General features: G+C 34.9%; 1 protein-coding gene across 5 annotated transcripts in view; it reads left to right on the top strand.

Moving 5' to 3' along the window:
* The window catches only part of Dpp8 (dipeptidyl peptidase 8), a 57377-nt gene that overhangs the window by 19386 nt on the left and 19996 nt on the right, over positions 1 to 17995 (top strand). For all 5 annotated transcript variants that reach the window (XM_020172879.2, XM_074066234.1, XM_074066233.1 and 2 more), the window contains 7 exons: positions 4850 to 4960; positions 6222 to 6350; positions 7034 to 7095; positions 9533 to 9633; positions 10398 to 10575; positions 11469 to 11628; positions 14991 to 15070. In XM_020172879.2, coding sequence (XP_020028468.1) covers positions 4850 to 4960; positions 6222 to 6350; positions 7034 to 7095; positions 9533 to 9633; positions 10398 to 10575; positions 11469 to 11628; positions 14991 to 15070 — 821 coding nt within the window. The remainder of the gene's footprint in view (positions 1 to 4849; positions 4961 to 6221; positions 6351 to 7033; positions 7096 to 9532; positions 9634 to 10397; positions 10576 to 11468; positions 11629 to 14990; positions 15071 to 17995) is intronic.

The following is a 17995-nucleotide window of genomic DNA, read 5'->3' as shown; positions in this document are numbered from 1 at the left end:
TGAATCCATGGTTCTTCATCCATCTAAGGACTTAGCCAACTGTGTCTTAAAATTTGCAGAAAAAATTCCAGAAAGTAGCCAGGCATGGTGGCACAGACCTTTAATCCCAGCACTCAAGGAGACTAAGACAGGGTGCTCTTGAGTTTGAATCCAGCCTAGTCTGCATAGGCAGACCTGGCTCAAAACAAAAAATTTCTAGAAAGTTCCAAAGACCAAAACTTGAATTTGCTTCACTTTGAGCACTGTGCTAAATCCACAGGAATGAAATGATGGTAGAAGTACTTTGCCTTAGCCTCTGCCATTTCTTAGCTCCTCAGTCTCTTCCTAGCACTTGTTTGACCAGTTTGCCTCACATCTCACTCATGTACTATATGCTGTTAGGCCTCTGAGAGCTGTATTTGAATTGAACATGTACAGACCTTTTATTCCTTGTCAAAAGAAACAATACAGTAGAACCATTGTTTATTTAGCATTTACATTTGTACAAGGTATTTTAAGATCTAGAGATGTTTAAAGTATACATGAGGATGCGCATAGGATATGTGCAAATGCCATCCATTTTATGGAAGGAGCTTGAGAATTTGTGGATGCACCTAAGATCCTGGAACCAACCCTTTGCAGATAGTAAAGGACAATTGTACTAAGGAAACAGAATTGAGTAAGACAAAGTCGTGGCCCTCAAGAAATCAGCATAAACAAGTAACAATAAATGGAGTAAGAGTCAAATGTTATGTTGTGAGTAGCAATCAGAGACAGTAGTCAGGGAATTCTTCCCAGAAAAGGTGTACCTAAACCGAACTTAAATAATGTCTTCTATATATTAGCCAGTGTACTACAGGCAAGGAGAAGACTTCGTGAAAAAGGTCTTGAAGCAAAAGGTGTTGTGGTCTATGTGGGAAGTTTAGAAGCTGTTTGAGAGCATAAGGTATGAATCAGGGAGGGCCAGGCAAGGGTTGGCTGTATAAGTGGTTATGGACTTTATCACATTGAGGGATGGTCAGCTGAAAAATGTTTTGCATGTGTTTATAGTCATACTATACGTAAATTGTTCTGGCTACTTTGTGGAAGTCATATTTGAGAAATACGAGACTAGAGACCCATTACCAAAGTTAATATGATACAATGCTAGGGGAAAGGATAAATCAAAAAGGAATGAAGTAGGAAAAAATCTTAAGAAGTATAGGTTTTAGGCCAGTGCAGTGGCTAAAGCCTATAACTCTAGGTACTTGGGAGGTTAAGCTCAGGAGATTCAAGGCCAGTTTAGGCAAAAAGTTTGAAGAGACTACATCTCAACCAATGACTGGGCATGGTAGTATGCACCTGTCATCCCAGCAACACAAATCACAGTCCAGGCTGACCCAAGCATAAAATGAGACCCTATCTCAAAAATCACCAACATAAAACGGTTTGACCGAATGGCTCATGTGGTAGTACTCCTGCCTAGCAAGCATGAGGCCTTGAGTTCATCAAACCCTAGTACTCCCCTGACCAAAAAAGTACAGATTTTGGTATTTAAATGGGTCTCCTTTTGAAATCAGGAAATTGGAACAGCTACCAATGGCAACAGAAACATTAGGTTAGTTAGTAAATCTGTGTTGAAAATTCTAGCCATTTTTTTCATGCTTTCAGCAAACATTGAATACTTACTATGAACCAGTTACTATATTTGAGACTGGGACTGCATAACTCTGACATAACTGTCAGAATAAAGGCATTTTTGGTCTTTTTTTTTGTAAAATTGCTTTCCACACAGAATTTATGAAGATTGGCAGAATTTAAAGTTGAAAGCACTGGAATCCTGCAGGGTGTTACAGTTGTGTTTTTATTCTTTACTATGCATGTAGGTATGTGCATATTTATTATTTTTAGGATTAGTGTAGGTAGTTAAGAACCAGACCATCTGAGTTTAAGTCCCAGATCTAACATATATTGACTCTGTGACCTTGTCAAATTATTTAACTTAACCTCTTAGTATCTATAACTATAAAAATGTTAATTATATATCAACATAGGATTGTTAGGAGTTAATATTTGTTAAGTGTTTAAAACAGTGCCTAAAACATAGTAAGTGCTATGAAAGTGTTTAGATAGATGGGAGGGAGAAAGGGAGGGAGGGAGAGTGCAGCATCAATGCAGCCTACTTATTGACAATAGGTTTTAAATAAAAGTCCACTTTAGAAAGTGAGTTTAACCAGTGGTTCACCAGAGGCAGAGGCAGGAGGATATCAAGTTCAAAGCCATCTTAGGCTACATAGAGAGACCTTGTCTCAAAATCACAAGGGCTGAGGATATGTTACACTCTGGTAGAATGTTGCCTAGCATGTGCAAGGCCCTAGGTTTCAGCCCCAGCACCAGAAAAAAAAAAGGGAGAGGGAAGTTTAGTTGGTCAAGATGTGTGTGTGTTTATTCTCTGATTAATATACTAGAGGAATTTAAAATTAATAAAATACTAGCTTCTGTTCCCCAGTGACTTCTCTTATTGGAGGGACAGGATGATACCATTTATTGAAGTTAACAATAATAAGTGATAGGGAGATAAAACTGAATGGTACCTATCCTCATATCTAAAGGAGAACAAGGTATTAAATAGAGCTGGGGTATAATTTTGGGGTAGTTGAAAGATCCAAGAAAACTGAGCACTGGTTTTGACTCTATTATTAATTCCAAAATTCAAAAAGCTCCGAAAACCAAGCTTAATTTTCATTAACTTGGTTCTAAAACTCATTTGGCAGCAAAAAATGACCTAAACTGACCTGAGGGTATTTATAGTCTTAACCCTGCTTAGTGTGCCTCCTCATGAGCTTGCAGCAGAAGTGCAGTATTTGATTACAGCTTATTTGGTTGCCCTGCTGGAGATGTTATACAATATGCAGATGCACAACATAAGAAAAAGCTCTAAAACTCTGAATTCCAAATACTTTTGGGCTTAAATTTTGGATAAGGGAGTATTGGTTTGTGCTGCACATTCATGTCATACAATATAGAAAATACAGATAAACAAAAATAAGTTAAAACTTGCCTAAGCTGGGCCCAGTGGCATACACCTATAGTCCCAGCATTCAGAAGGTTCAAGTAGGAGGATTCTAGACTAGTTTAGGTAACATAGCAAGACCCTGCCTTAAAAAAAAATTTGGCATAATAATAAGATATCACTACACATCTACTAGACTAACACAAGTGAAAAGACTGAGAACACTAAATATTGAAGAGGAACTTTCATACATTGCTGGTAAAAGCATAAAATAATACAAATACTTTAGAAAAATATTTGGTAGTTTCTTGTGAAGTTAAACACATAGATGTATCACACTACTCAGCCATTCTACTTAGGTATTTACACAAAAGAAACAAAAGCACATATCCACAAAAATTCTTATGCAAAATTGTTCATGTCATCTTTATTCATAATAGCCCAAATCTAGAAGCAACCCAATGTCATTAACATGCAAGTGGATAAAAGAACCGTGCCATTAATGGAACATTACTTAACAATAAACAGTCTGTGGTGGCACAAACCAGTAGTCATTCATCTGAAGAGGGTTAGACAGGTGGACTGTGAGTTGAAAGCCAGCCTGGGCTATATTGCTGGGCAGCAGGATCACAAACTCAAGGCCAGCCTGGGCTATAGTGAGTTTTGAGCCTGTATGACACTCTATCTCAAAAAACGAAAGCAATGTAGGAGGATGAATATGGTGGAAATACTATATATATATACATGTACGTAAGTGGAAAAATGAGAACTGTTGAAACTATTCCGTGGATGGGGAAATAGAGAAGAATGATGGAGAGAGTGAATTCAGCTATGATATGTTGTAAGAACTTTTGTAAATGTCACATTGTATTCCCAGTACAATAATAATAATAATAAAATGAGATAAATTTAAAAGAAAGACAAAAAAAATAAATAAAAGTAAAAACACAAAAGCCGGGCATGTTGGCACAAGGATCATGAGTTTAAGGCCAGCCCATGCTTAGACCTATAATCCCAGCACTGGGAGGCCGAGACAGAAGAATCACCAGTTTAAAGCCAGCCTAGGCTATATATTGAGACTCTGTCTCAAAAATCCAAGGGCTGAAGTAAGTGATAGAATGCTTGCCCAGCATGCCCAAGTCCCTTGGTTCAATTCCCAGCACTGCAAAAAAAAGAAAAATTTAAACAACAAAAAAAGGAATGAAGTACTGACACGGGATAACATTAGAGAGTCTCAAAAAGAAGCCACATGCAGTGTATATACTAGAGACATTTCCCTGTGATGTGAAATCTTGTGTAATTATGGCTTTGTGATTTGTTTATTTATTCGTTTATTTATTCATTTGTTTGATTTGTTTGATGTTGGAAATTGAACATCAAGCTCTACCACTGAACTACAACCCCATTCCCAGTATTTTTTTTTTCCCAGCAAAGTATTTGCTGGAAACCTAAGTGTAAAACATAAAAACTGGGCTGCTATGGTTAAATGGAAGGAAGGAGAAATGGAGCTAGTGAAGTGGCTCAAGTGGTAGAGTGCCTGCATAGCAAGCATGAGGCCCTGAGTTTAAAAAAAAAATGGAAGAAGAAATAGTCTAAAGTGCTTGTCTGTATAGGAGAGTTACAAGACTATTCTTTTTTCTGTGACTCTAGGTAAATGAAAAAATAATTATTATTATTTATGGAGCTTTGTTCTAAGTGCTTTAAGTGAATTAACGAATCCTTGTAGCAACCTTACAAGGTCAGCGCTTACATCCATCCATTTACAAATACTATAGTGAAGTGAGGTTTGTGATTTATCCAAAGTCGTATGGTAGGTAAATGATGGGGCTCAGACCTTTCTAAATAAACTGAATTATTTTGTTTTTTATGTTTGTTTAGAGCTAGCCAACATAGAAGAGGATCCCAGATCAGCTGGAGTTGCTACCTTTGTTCTTCAAGAAGAATTCGATAGATATTCTGGCTATTGGTGGTGTCCAGAAGCTGAAACAAGTAAGGAAATTCAAAATAATATATTATAGGTTAATTAAAGTATTAAAAGGTTCAATTGTGAATTGTTTAAGTACACAGATTCTAAAGCTTGGATAATAGCTTCTAAAGTGATGAAGATTGGATCCTACTAGTAGTTACTTACAGGTTATACCACACCATAATGAATTCTAGTAATAACAGTTACATTGTACTTTAGTACCTCAGGCTTTCAATTCTGTTTGCCAGTTTTTCAACTACAGAGCTGGTCTTGGTAACTCTGATAACACTCTGGCAAAACACCACACCTTAATAAGTTCCTGTTAAAAAATACATCATTGGCTATAGCGTTTACATGAACAGATAACCAAATCAGGGTATGAACAAATAGGAATAAAAAGAACAGATTTCCTCTAATTCGAGGTAAATTCACAGGTACTTCCCTGCCTGAGAAACCTAATGCAGTTTCTTGGAGACTTTTTTATCATAATCCACTTAGAAATTTGCTTATAATCATGGCTGAATATGTTATCCTATACTGTGAAGACAAATTTTGTGACACACTACTTTTCCTATGTGTAACTGTACTCTAATGCTGCTGCTCTTCCTGCTGTATTTGTTAATGCTGATTATGGCCCATTAATACATTTTTATGATCTACTGTTGGTTTACAGCCAGTGGTCTGAACACTTCTGTAAGGGACCATGAAAAATATTTGTTTTTAATCCATATCTTATATTTGGGCATTTTATTTTAAGACGTAAAATGTTTTGCCATAATTGTATTTGTCAGAACAAGATGTTGACGTATAGAAACCATTCAAATCACTCCACTCTACTTAAATAGCATTTTATAGGAAATACTATAAAATTAATTAAGTAATTTCTTTTTCAACAAAATGCATTTTAAGGTATGCAAGGACAAAGTCTTCAAAAGTGCTTTCCCCTGTTTAAAAAGTACGTATACACATTATCATCAGTTTTCTCCACTCCAAAAGGAGTAACCTTTAAAAAGTGATTTAGCAGTCACATTGCTGCTGCAAAGACTAGTGATATTTTCATAAAAGGCTGTACAGGCTGGGAGGGTATCTCAGTGGTGGAGCACTAACCTAGTATGCTCAAGAATCTGAGTCCAATCTCTAGCTCTGCTAAATAAATAAATGGCAGCATATTTTATACATATATTGATTTTCACTATAAGAAAACTAATTTTAGTGGGACTAGTCAATTGTGATTACTTGCTGGAATAATTTTTCTAAATTTTCAATATCTAAATTCCTTTCAAGCGCCTAATGGCAGTAAAATTCTCAGAATTCTATATGAAGAAAATGATGAATCCGAGGTGGAAATTATTCATGTTACATCCCCGATGTTGGAAACGAGGAGGGCAGATTCATTCCGTTATCCTAAAACAGGTATTGTATTCCACATCTATAGTCACATCTATAGCATCTATAGTCATCCATTTCCCTCTTCCAAATATGATTCTTTCTGCAGTCATTCAAGGGAATAGTCAACATTGGTCATTACAGTCTTAATAAGGATTGTTTGTTCAACAGATGTCTCTAAAATAGATTTTGAATTAAGGCTGATCCTGTTGAAGTATTTTCAAAAGCGGGATGTCCACAAAATTGGTTACTTCAAGAAATGAATAAGAAGATATCTTTACCTACTAAATTAAGATTTTTTTAAGTGATTTTGTTCTATTTGGGTTTTTTTTGTTTGTTTGGTTGGTTTTTTGGTGGTACTGGGGTTTGAACTTGGTCTCAACCTTGCTAGACAGGCTCTCTACGATTTTGTTCTTAATAAAGTATACATTTTTTTGTTTTGCTACTTATAGCATTTCAATAGTAAAAATGGTTTTTCCCTTATTTCATACTGACTGTTCATGAGTTTTAGCCTTTCTATTTTTCATTTTTTTGATACTCATAAAAAAAAGTATGAATTTGAGATGGGCTTCTGAGATTCTTAAGCAATAAAGCCCTGACTATCTACAGTATTCCTAACTTAAGTAAATTATGAAGAGCATTGATCTGGCAAAATTAGTTTGAGTAACTTTGGATGTGTATTGCTATTCATTTATGTCTGTTTTTTAAAGGAACAGCAAATCCAAAAGTCACGTTTAAGATGTCAGAAATCATAATTGATGCTAAAGGCAGAGTAAGTATAAAATGTTAAGTTGACTTTCTGTGTGCTTTGTCTAGTCTAATAGTCTGGTAAGGTCTTTGATACACTTTTTTTTTTTTTTTTGGCTTGTTTAATTTGCTGAGATATCAGGGAGTCATGATTTTTGGGTTGAAGTAATTTTCTACTTTCAAAACTTTCTGCTGGTACCAAGATAAGAGTGTAGGGATGTGTATGTGTAATACTCCTTTCCAACAGTTTTTCTTCTTTACCTTTCTTAATTCTTTGATCAACATAGTAATTTACCTTCTGTGGTTGGGCACGTAGGGTATGTGTCTATGGTGAATTAAATATCCTGCAATCCTCTTGTACTGCTGATTTCCATTTGGATAGTTAAATGCTTATAAGAGATATGTTCACAATATTACCTAAAAAGCAAATTTCTCTTCTAGACTTTTTTTTTTAACATAGCTTTGCTGAGACATAATTCACATACATTTCACTCATTTAAAGTTTAAAATTCAGTGGCTTTTAGTGTATTCACAGAGTTGGGCAAGCAGAGACTATTTTAGAACATTGTCATCACTTCAAACAGAACCCTTAGGGATAGAGTAGGGAAAAATCTTTTTTCTTTTTTCTGGTGGGACTGGGGTTTGAACTCATGACTTTGTTCTTGCAAAGCAGGCACTCTACCACTTGAACCTCACCTTCAGTCCATTTTACTCTGGTTATTTTGGAGATGAGTCTCTCAAACTGTGTGCCTGGGCTGGACTTGAAACACAATCCTCCAAATCTCAGCCTTCCAAGTAACTAGAATTACAGGTGTGTGAGCCACTGGTATCTTGCTAGAAGAATCTTAAGAATAATTTTACAAGCTAGCAAAGTGGCTCAAGTGGTAGAGTTCCTGCCTAGCAAGTGTGAGGACCTGAGTTCAACCCCCAGTAATGCAAAAAAAAGAAAAAGAAATCTTAGATATCATCCCCCACTAATCAACCACTAAAGATTTATCCACTTGGAACATTCCATATAAGTGAAATTATACAATATGTAGTCTGATTTCTTTCACTTAGGTTAATGTTTTCAGAGTCCATCCATTTGCACCCCAAATAAATACATCATTTCTTTTTTCTTTTCTTTTTTTGGTGGTTGTTAGAATGTTTTTGTATGTGTGTTTTTGTATGGAGCTCAAATCCAGGGCTTCAAGCATACTGCTGTTCTGCCATTGATCTACAGCCTCAGCCCAAGTACTTCAATTCTTTTTATTGATAAATAATATTTCATTGTGGGGATTACCACAGTTTATTCATCCATTCTTCAGTTGATAGATAATGAATATTTGGACTAATTTACTTTTTTAATGTTAGCTTCATTTCTCTAGATATCTAGGAATGAAATTGTTGGATCACAATAACTCTATGTTTAATCTTCTTTGTTTTCAAAAATAACTGCACTATTTTATGTTCCCACTAACAGAACATGAGGTTTCCAGTTCCTTCACATCATCACTAACACTTGTTATTGTCCATCTTGTTTATTATCACTGTCCTGGTAGGTTTGAAGTGATATCTCATTGTGATTTTTTTTCTTTTTTTTTTTTTGACAGCACTGGGTTTGAACTGAGGGTCTCATACTTGCTAGGCAGGTACTCTGCCAGTTGAGCTACTCTTGCAACCCTGTTTTTGTGTTGGTTTTTTTTGAGATAGGGTCTCTCAAACTATTTCTCCACACTGGCTTCAAACCACTAACCTGATCTCTGCCTTCTGAGTATCTTAGATTACATTACCAGCATTAGATTAGATTACCAGCATTTGGCTTCATTGTAGTTTTGATTTACATTTCACTCATGGTTAATGATGTTGAGCACTTTTTTTTCTGTGTTTATTAACCATTTACATATCTTCTTTGGAGGAATGTCTATTCAGATTATTTTAAAAATAAATAACAAAAATTACTTATTTTTAAAACTGTGCTTGCTAGACCTTTATAGGAAAAAAGTTTGCTTGCCCAGGGCCATCTCTTTCATATATTTCACAAATATATTTTAGGCTAAAATATACAGAACTAAGGACTATTATTTTTCCTAGATACTAGAATTTAAAGTGATTGAAACAGTTCTATTAGTATGAATTCAAGAAAAAGACTTTTGGGCTATGCTAATTTTTACGTGGATGTTTTTGTTGTTTTGGTGGCACTGGGGTTTGAACTCAGAGCCTTGTGCTTACTAGTCAAGTACTCTATTTAAGCCACACCTCCAGCCAAGACTAACTAATTCTTGTGGTTAGAACTTTCATAGGCATGAAAGGCACCAGTACAGATAACCCACAACTTACAACTGGTTACTGTATACTTTGTTTTAAAATACCTGAGTCTGAATAAGTACTCTGCTATTAAAGGGGATGATTTAAGTAGACTAGTGAGCTAATTATTTATATCAATCTACTATAACAAGATTTCTTTTTTTCTTTTTTAATAGATTATAGATGTCATAGATAAAGAACTAATTCAACCTTTTGAGATTCTGTTTGAAGGAGTTGAATATATTGCCAGAGCTGGATGGACTCCAGAGGGAAAATAGTGCGTATGTTAAATTGTCACTTCTTTACAACTAATTTAGGATCCAGATCTTTAAAATTATCGATGCTCCTGAATTTTCCTTAAAGTGGCAGCTGCCTTCACATGTAAGTTTGTAGTATACTTATTCCTACAGAAGGAATTTTTCCTGAACAAAGTAGACTTACAGATTTTTAATCTTATAAGTGTGTTGTATTTTAATTTTCTCATTTATGGTTCACAGTGTTATTTGTAGTTAAGTTGTATGACTTCAAGGCTTATACCTAAATGTGTATTTGGTTGTATACTTTAGGCAGAAATACTTGTACAGCCTTATTACATACAGTTATGCGTAGTTCTTGTATCTAATATAGACCCCTGGAGTTTTATGAGACTGGCATTTATGGACACTAAAGGTAGGATACAGTTTCAAAGACCAAATGTGAGTGGTTTTGGAAAATTTTAAAAAACAAACCAGTTTTAAACCCTGTTCAAGCTTACTTTTTTTTTTTTTTCCCTTGAGGTGCTGGGAATTGAACCCAAGGCTTTGCTCATGCTAAGCAAGCACTCTATTTCTGTGCTATACTCCCAGCCCTCTTGATTGCTTTTAAAAATAAATGTAGATAATTTTTATTTAGCTGTTCATAAGTAATAATTTAGTATATACTAAAGCAGTTCTTTCATTGTAACTATAGAAATAATTGGTAGGTGCCAAAGGAGAAAATATGGGATTTTTCATTTTCTGAGAGTTTTCTTTATCTCTGGTGTTTGTTTGTTTGCTTAAATAGTGCCTGGTCCATCCTACTAGATCGTTCCCAAACTCGCCTACAGATAGTGTTGATCCCTCCTGAGTTATTTATCCCAGTAGAAGATGATGCCATGGAAAGACAGAGGCTCATCGAGTCTGTGCCTGACTCTGTGACACCACTGATTATCTATGAAGAAACGACAGACATCTGGATAAATGTAGGCAATTTTAATATCCTGGACTTGGCTAAAGATTTTCTCAGGGTGGTAAAACAAGTGAAGTTTTATAGCAAACTATTAAAATGCATTTTTTTAAGTGCAAAGGAACTATGAACGTTATTTCCTTAGCTTGAACCTTTCAAGTTGGAATGATGGTTCCAGAATGAAGTGGTTTATAGATAGAAAGTCAGTGCCATTTAGTGACATCTCACTTGTGATGACAGATTTGTTCCTGGACATATCAGGAATTGAATACACATTTTGAACACTCATTTCCAGCCTTTTCTTGCTTTTGAGAGAGTCTAGAAAAGACTCTCTTCTAAGTTGGCAAACTATACCTAAGTATACCAGGTTTAATTAAATTTTGCATTTTCCATTTTAGCATGAAAACTTAAAAACTAGATACAAAAGAAATAAATAAAGCCAGCTTACTCTCTAGCTGAGTATAGCCTTCATACAATTCACCTAAAACAAATGAACATCTGTTTTCCTCAGTTGTTAGAATATTTCTCTTTGGAAAATAAAAGTAAAAAATGTTGTTCTTCATCATTTCTATAATAGGATTTATGTTATTAAACAAACCTTGTGCCATGTTCCAAGATTACCGAGATGGTGAATAAGAAAAAGCATTGGTCATATTTTTCTTTCTTTCTTTTTTTTTTTTTTCTTTCACTTGGAAACACTTATTTCTCAATGGTTGAAGTTTTTGACTAAAGTAAAATAAATATGAAAGGCCTAGGCAAAACCTATTATTCTAAGTATTCCATACTCCTGACACTGGGCAGTAATTTATATTTTAATGTATGTTTATCAGGTATTCTTTCTTCTCTAGCTTAATTTTTATGCAGTGTTTTCTTTGATGTGTGTAGTAAATTAAGCTATTCATTTTACAGATCCACGATATATTTCATGTTTTTCCCCAAACTCATGAAGATGAAATTGAGTTTATTTTTGCCTCTGAATGCAAAACAGGTTTCCGTCATTTGTATAAAATCACATCCATTTTAAAGGAGAGCAAATACAAACGATCCAGTGGTGGGCTGCCTGCCCCAAGTAAGAATCTTTTATTTTTTTAAAAAAGAAAAAATGTTGGGTTCAGAAGGTGGGAGGGACAGGAGAGTATAATGTCTCTTTAATGTTCCTTACAAGCATCAGTACTTGCTTCATCAAGCTTAATGTATACGTTAAACTAAAACATAAACGTTACATGTGTAAAACCACAGAACAAAGTTCTCCATGGATATGTAACAAACTAGTAATCGTTAATATATCCAGTGGGAATGCTCATTTTGACTTTGTACTTTTGCCTGATTATAATTTTGTAATCAGTTTAAGTTTTATAATTTGTTTAAAGTGAGCCCATATTAGTTTTATATTTAAAAAGCTATTTTTAAAATGTTGTATCAGGGCTGGGGATGTGGGTTACTGGAAGACGTACTTGCCTAGCATGAGTAAAGCCCAAAACATTAAGTTAAATTTTAAAATAACTTATTATGTAATCATTGGCTACCTTTATACACGAGAAGTTTCTTAAGTGCTCTTCATCTTCACTGAAGGTAATTTACAGTTACATCTCTTCAGATTGACATAATTGCATTGCCTGAAGTGAAAGTAAATATTATGTTACAGCTGAAGTTAATTTCTCTTTAAAAATTCATGGTTCTCCTTGTAGGGAATGTAATATAGAATGTAATAGAATGTACTAGAAAAAGTGAAATGGGGGCTGGAGATGTAGCTCAGTGATTGAGTGCTTGCCTGCTAGCATGCACGACACCAGGCCCAACCACTGCAAAGCAAAATAAACAAAAAAAAGTAAAATAGTACATTAATTAATTTCCCTGGAAACTGAGTTACAGTTTTCTACTTTAATAATATAGTTTGTTTTAGAATACTAAGCAATTTGATAAGTTGTGTTCTATGTTTAACTGCTATTTGTAGCAAATTCAACCTTTTTAAAAAATTGTGGCAAAATATACACAATTTTGTATACCATTTTGACTATTTTTAAGGGTACAGTTTAGTGGCATTAAGTACCTTCATATTTTTGTGTGACCATCACCACCATTTATCTCCAGAATTTTTTCCATAACCTACCCATTAAATAGTAACTCCCCATTCCTCTACCTACAACCCCTGGCAAGCACTTTCTGTCTCTATGAATTTAGCTACTCTAGAGACCTCATTTAAGTAGTGTCATACAGTATTTATCCCTTTGTGACTGGCTTATTTCATGTCTTCAAGGTTCATCCATGTTATAGCATGTGTCTAAATTTCCTTTTTAAGGCTGGATAATATTCCATTGCATTATATACCACATTTTGTTTATCCAGTATTTATCAGTGGACACCTGGGTTGTTTCTACCTTTTGGCTGTTGTGAGTAATGTTATCAACATGGGTGTGCAGATACCTGCTCCTGTCCCAGCTTTTAATTCTTTTGGGTGTATGTACTCAGAAGTAGAATTCCCCTGCATCATCTCTTTGAGAAATTGCCACACTGCAATGGTGGGGTTGCATCATTTTACACTCTAATCCATCAGCACACACTCAGCATACTTGAACTCACCCCTTCACTGCTCCCTTTCACCCCCTCCCCTTACATACATTTGTATACATTATTTACATCATAATTTCTTTTTGATTTTTTTGAGACAGCATCTTGTTACATAGTCTAGACTAACCTTACTATTGTAGCCCAGGGTGACCTAGAATTGCAGTCCTCCTGCCTTGGTTTCTCAAGTGCTGGGATTACAGTTAGGCACTACCACACCAGCTGAGTTTTGATTCCTTACATTCTCAACAATAATTTTTGTTGCTGCTTTTTTGCTAATAGCCATCCTAGTGGGTGTGAAAGTGATATATCATTGTAGTTTTGACTTCAGTTCCCTAATGATCAATGTTGATAAGTATCTTTCCATGTACACTTTGGCCATTTGTGTATCTTCTTTGGAGAAATGTTTGTTTTTCCTATTTTTTATTGGATTGTTTATTTTTTCAAGATGACCTTTTAATTACTACTCATGTTTGGGAAGCAGTGAGCTACATCTTGAGATTAGCAGCGTAAATGATACCTATGACTCTGCTTCTTTCTTTTTTTTTTTATGGTTTCATTTTGACATTTTTTTAATTGTTTTATTATTCATATGTGCTCTGCTTCTTTCTTTAACTTAATTTTTTTAAGGCAGGGGCAAGCAAGATCTTATCTGTCAAGATAGGAAATGTTTTCCTTAGAGTATTAGCTTAGCCCTGAGTTTGAAACTGTTCTTTATTGTTCATAAGCTAAATCCACTTATGGAATTCCAGAAAGTTTAGTGATGAAGACTGATCAAAGAGCTGTAATAATTGATTAACTGAAGCAACAGTTTTGGAACAATAATAATACAATGATAACTTAAAATTGTGTACCCCAGTTAGAGTATAAGAAGAATTATTACCTCAGTTAACATTCATCCCAGAATGCCATGCCTCTCTGTTTGCTATCAGGGAGTGCCTCAGTTTGTCTGCCTCTTCTTTGCTTTTCTCTCTCTTTTTTTCTTTTTTCTTGGTCTGAGTTTTCCTCCTTTTCCTTCATATCCACTTCATTTTCCTCCTGCCTCCTTTTCTTCCTTAAGTGCCTATAACATGAAACTGTTAGTACTTGTCATATACATGTTAAATATGCTTTATTTTCTATCCATAGAGTTTAAAATACTAAGTTGAATTTTTGTATCTTAGAAAAATAAAGTTGATTTTTTTTAACTGGCCATCTTCAGCTGTCACTCCCTGCATCCATAGATCTAAGTAGCTAGGAAAAGAGAAACGATTTTCACTTTTCAGCCTCCTCCTTAGGTCATTGAGAAGGCCTTAAGACAGAATCTCATTACAGACAAGTAGGACAAAAATAAAATAAAGTAACTCACCCAGTTTACTTTTTGGCAATAAAGAACATTTGTATTAAAATTTTTCTTCTTCGGCTTTTAAAGTTCTTTGTAGAAAAAATACCTTGTCAACTTGGTAAACCTCTTTCTGTAACTGAAGGTCCAAGAATACAAGTGGTTTTGAGGGGTTTTTTTGGCTAAGGAAAAAAAAAATCTAATTTTGCTGTCACATTGTCTACCTGGGTCTTTTTATCATTATTCTAGAGTACTGAGAAAACTTGTAACTCGTATTTTTTTAACTACAGACTTTTTATTGGAGTGAAATTTATACAACATTAAGTTAATCATTTTAAAATATGTAAGACAGTGTCATTTAGCACTTCACAGTGTTGTACAACCACCTCCTGTACCTAGTTCCAAAACATTTTCATTGCTCCAAACATAACTGATTTTTCTAAATGTAACTTTTTGGAAAAGACAATTTAGAAAACTATTTTACATTGTTTCATTTGTTTATAGTCTGGCACAAAGTACTGAATTATGACTGTATTTATCTTTAGGTGATTTCAAGTGTCCTATCAAAGAGGAAATAGCAATTACCAGTGGTGAATGGGAAGTCCTTGGCCGGCATGGATCTAATGTATGTCCTTTTATTCTGCTGATGTTTTGTCAACACCTGCTGTTGTCTATACAGTGCAAAAATCATAATGCAACTTAATATAACCCCAGTGTTTTGAAAATATTAAGTTAGGGCCTAAAAGAACTCAAGTTTCGGGAAAGGAAGAATCTTAGTTTAAATTATAAATCTCATCTGTTTTATAACCTTAATGTTAGATATGTTCTGGTTACTAAAGGTCACATTTTCAAATATATTATTGCTACTTAAGAAGCAATCCATACTTTTGGGGTCTAGCAGAAGTTGTGAGTTAGAAGATAGCTTGAAAATCATTTTTAAATTTATTATAGAAGACCATTTATGTTATTTCAGGTTTTTTGGTGTTTTTTTTTTTTTTTTTGTGGTGGTACTGGGGTTTGAACTCAGTGCCTCACGCTTGCTAGACAGGTTCTCTACCACTTGAGCCACTTCTCCAGCCCTGTTTTTTGTGTTAGGTTTTTTTGAGATAGGGTCTCATGAACTATTTGCCAGGGGCTGACTTGGGACTGTGATCCTTCTGATTTCTGCCTCCTGAGTAGCTGTGGCCTCACTTATGTTATTTCTGCATTAGAAATTATATTTGCTAGGTCTGAGGCAGTGACTCTTTCATTCTTCTATTTATCTTATCTCACAAATTTAAACTGATAGCTACCACCTCCAAAGAGGTTTGGGCTTAGACTAATAGGGAAGAAGATGGAGACTCATGCAGGTTTCTTCTCAGCATGTAGTTATCTATAGCAATTTAGTGAGTTTTGTTTTTGTTTTTGTTTTTGTTTACTTTCCTGACTTACAGTACTTTTCATTTGTTTCAGCTTTTGTTTAGATAGTCAGTTTCATTAGATCTCTAAAAACTCCATCTTTTAATTACACCAGGAATTAGTGAAGACCTAAATGTGATTTCTTCAAATCGATTTACTAAAGGACTACATTTACTGGCTACTTTAGAAATCACTGTAGGGTGATAAAGGAAAAAAAGTGAAGATACAGGTCCCATGTTTGTTTTTTGTTTGTAAAAACTTTAGAATATCATAGACCGCCTTTAAAATCTCATTCCACTGAGAGTCATGGCCTTCTAGTTGTAGGTCCAAATAAATTTATTTTTCTGTTTAGGGACCTCAGATGAGAAAAAAATCTTACTGTGTAATTTTAGGTCCTGGTAACAAAGAATTATACTTAATGTAAATTTCATGCAGTACGATGGTTGGAGGATAATACTGAGGGAATCCCCCTAAATCGTATGTATGCAGAGCTGATGCTTATTTGGCAACCTGAAAGGTTCTATTTGCCACTATGTACATCAGTTTTGTTAATGACATGCCTATTTCTCTTTCCCTCTTCCTCTTTTATATTCCCTATATCCTTGCTTTGTTTTTTTGCCTTTAAGTTACCTTTTCCCTCTGCTTTTTGCAAGTGGCCTTGTTACTGTGAAATTTTTATTTATCTATTTCTCTATTTATTTATTTACTTATTTATTTGCAGTAGTGGGGATTGAACTCAGGGCCTGGTGCCACTCAAAATCTCTAATGTCAATAATGGGGTAAAAATTTGAGACTTAAGCTCATGCACTTCTTACTGTTAAGGGTGGTACTTAAAGTGTGGTCCTAGACCAGCAGCAAAACATCAGCATAACTTTGGAAATTATTAGAAATGCAGATATGGGGATCTACCCTAGACGTCCTGTATTAGTATCTCTGGTGGTGAGGCCCAGCAATCTGTTTAACAAGTCCTCCAGAAGATTGTACTCCTGTTGAACATAAGTGGCTACATGAAACTAAGAAGCCATGATGATGGGGGGTGAGGAATTGAGCAGTTACTAGTTCAGTTTTGAATGAGCTAACTCCCAGCTGCTTTAAGAACAGAACTAGTCCTAACCTTTTGGAGAGATTAACACCTGTGAAGATTCTGGGTGTTGTTTTGTATAGCAGATAAGATCATTTAGGTATTTATACATCCAGGAAAGATGTTTAATGATGAAGAATAAATTACCTAGAAAAAAATGAGACATTTAAAAATACTTGCTTTTAGAAATGTATCTGTGTTATCTTAACATAGTAATGTTAAAATTTTGAATTTTACTAAACTTTGAGTAGGCTGGTAAGATGTTTTTTAAAGGAGCAAAAAAAAAGGAAGTCACTTATTTAGAATAAATTTACTGTAATTTGGAAAGAATATTGAGTTAATTCAGCTCTGAGTTTATCTGCAGTTTTTTTTTAGTTCTGAATGATGGCTTAAAAGAGTTTATACAGGAGTAAGGACGTAGCTCAGTGATAGAGCACTTGCCTAGCAGGCACAAGGCCCTGGATTTGATGACCAGCATTGAAAAAAAAAAATCTTATCCCCACTTGTTTATAAATAGTTGAAACTGTGAATGAGTTCAATTACTCCCCAACCTACTAGATAAACGCTTTTGCAAATTTGTACAAAAGACTTAAAAATGTATTCAGATAATACTATACTAAGAAATATACAGAATATTAAAATTAATTTCTTTCAAGTATGCTTGAATTGTTCACCTAAGATGCAACACTCTAAAGAGTTATTTTAGCTGGGCACTGGTGGCTCACCCTATAATCCTAGCTACTCAGGAGGCAGTGATCAGGAGCATCACGGTTCAAACCCAGCCCCAGACAAGTAGTTTGTGAGATCCTATCTCAAAAAAAAAAAGGGCTGGCAGAGTGGCTTAAGCAGTTTGAATGCCTTGCCTAGCAAGTGTGAGGCCCTGAGTTCAAACCCCAATGTGGCTAAAAAAAAAAAAAAGAGTGATTGTAAGGAAATAATTCTTGTATTTTTAGGAAAGCACACATTTGAAACAGATAAAAAATTATACAAGCAGCATGTAACTCAGGTGTCCTTTTTTCTTCTAGCCAGCATCTATTCTTAGCAGTAAGGCACCAGCAAAACCACTGAAGT

Source organism: Castor canadensis, chromosome 2 (genome assembly GCF_047511655.1).
Source record: "Castor canadensis chromosome 2, mCasCan1.hap1v2, whole genome shotgun sequence".
Lineage (NCBI taxonomy): Eukaryota > Metazoa > Chordata > Mammalia > Rodentia > Castoridae > Castor > Castor canadensis.
Note: the sequence above shows the minus strand (reverse complement) of the source record. Positions and strands in the feature narration are given on the sequence as shown.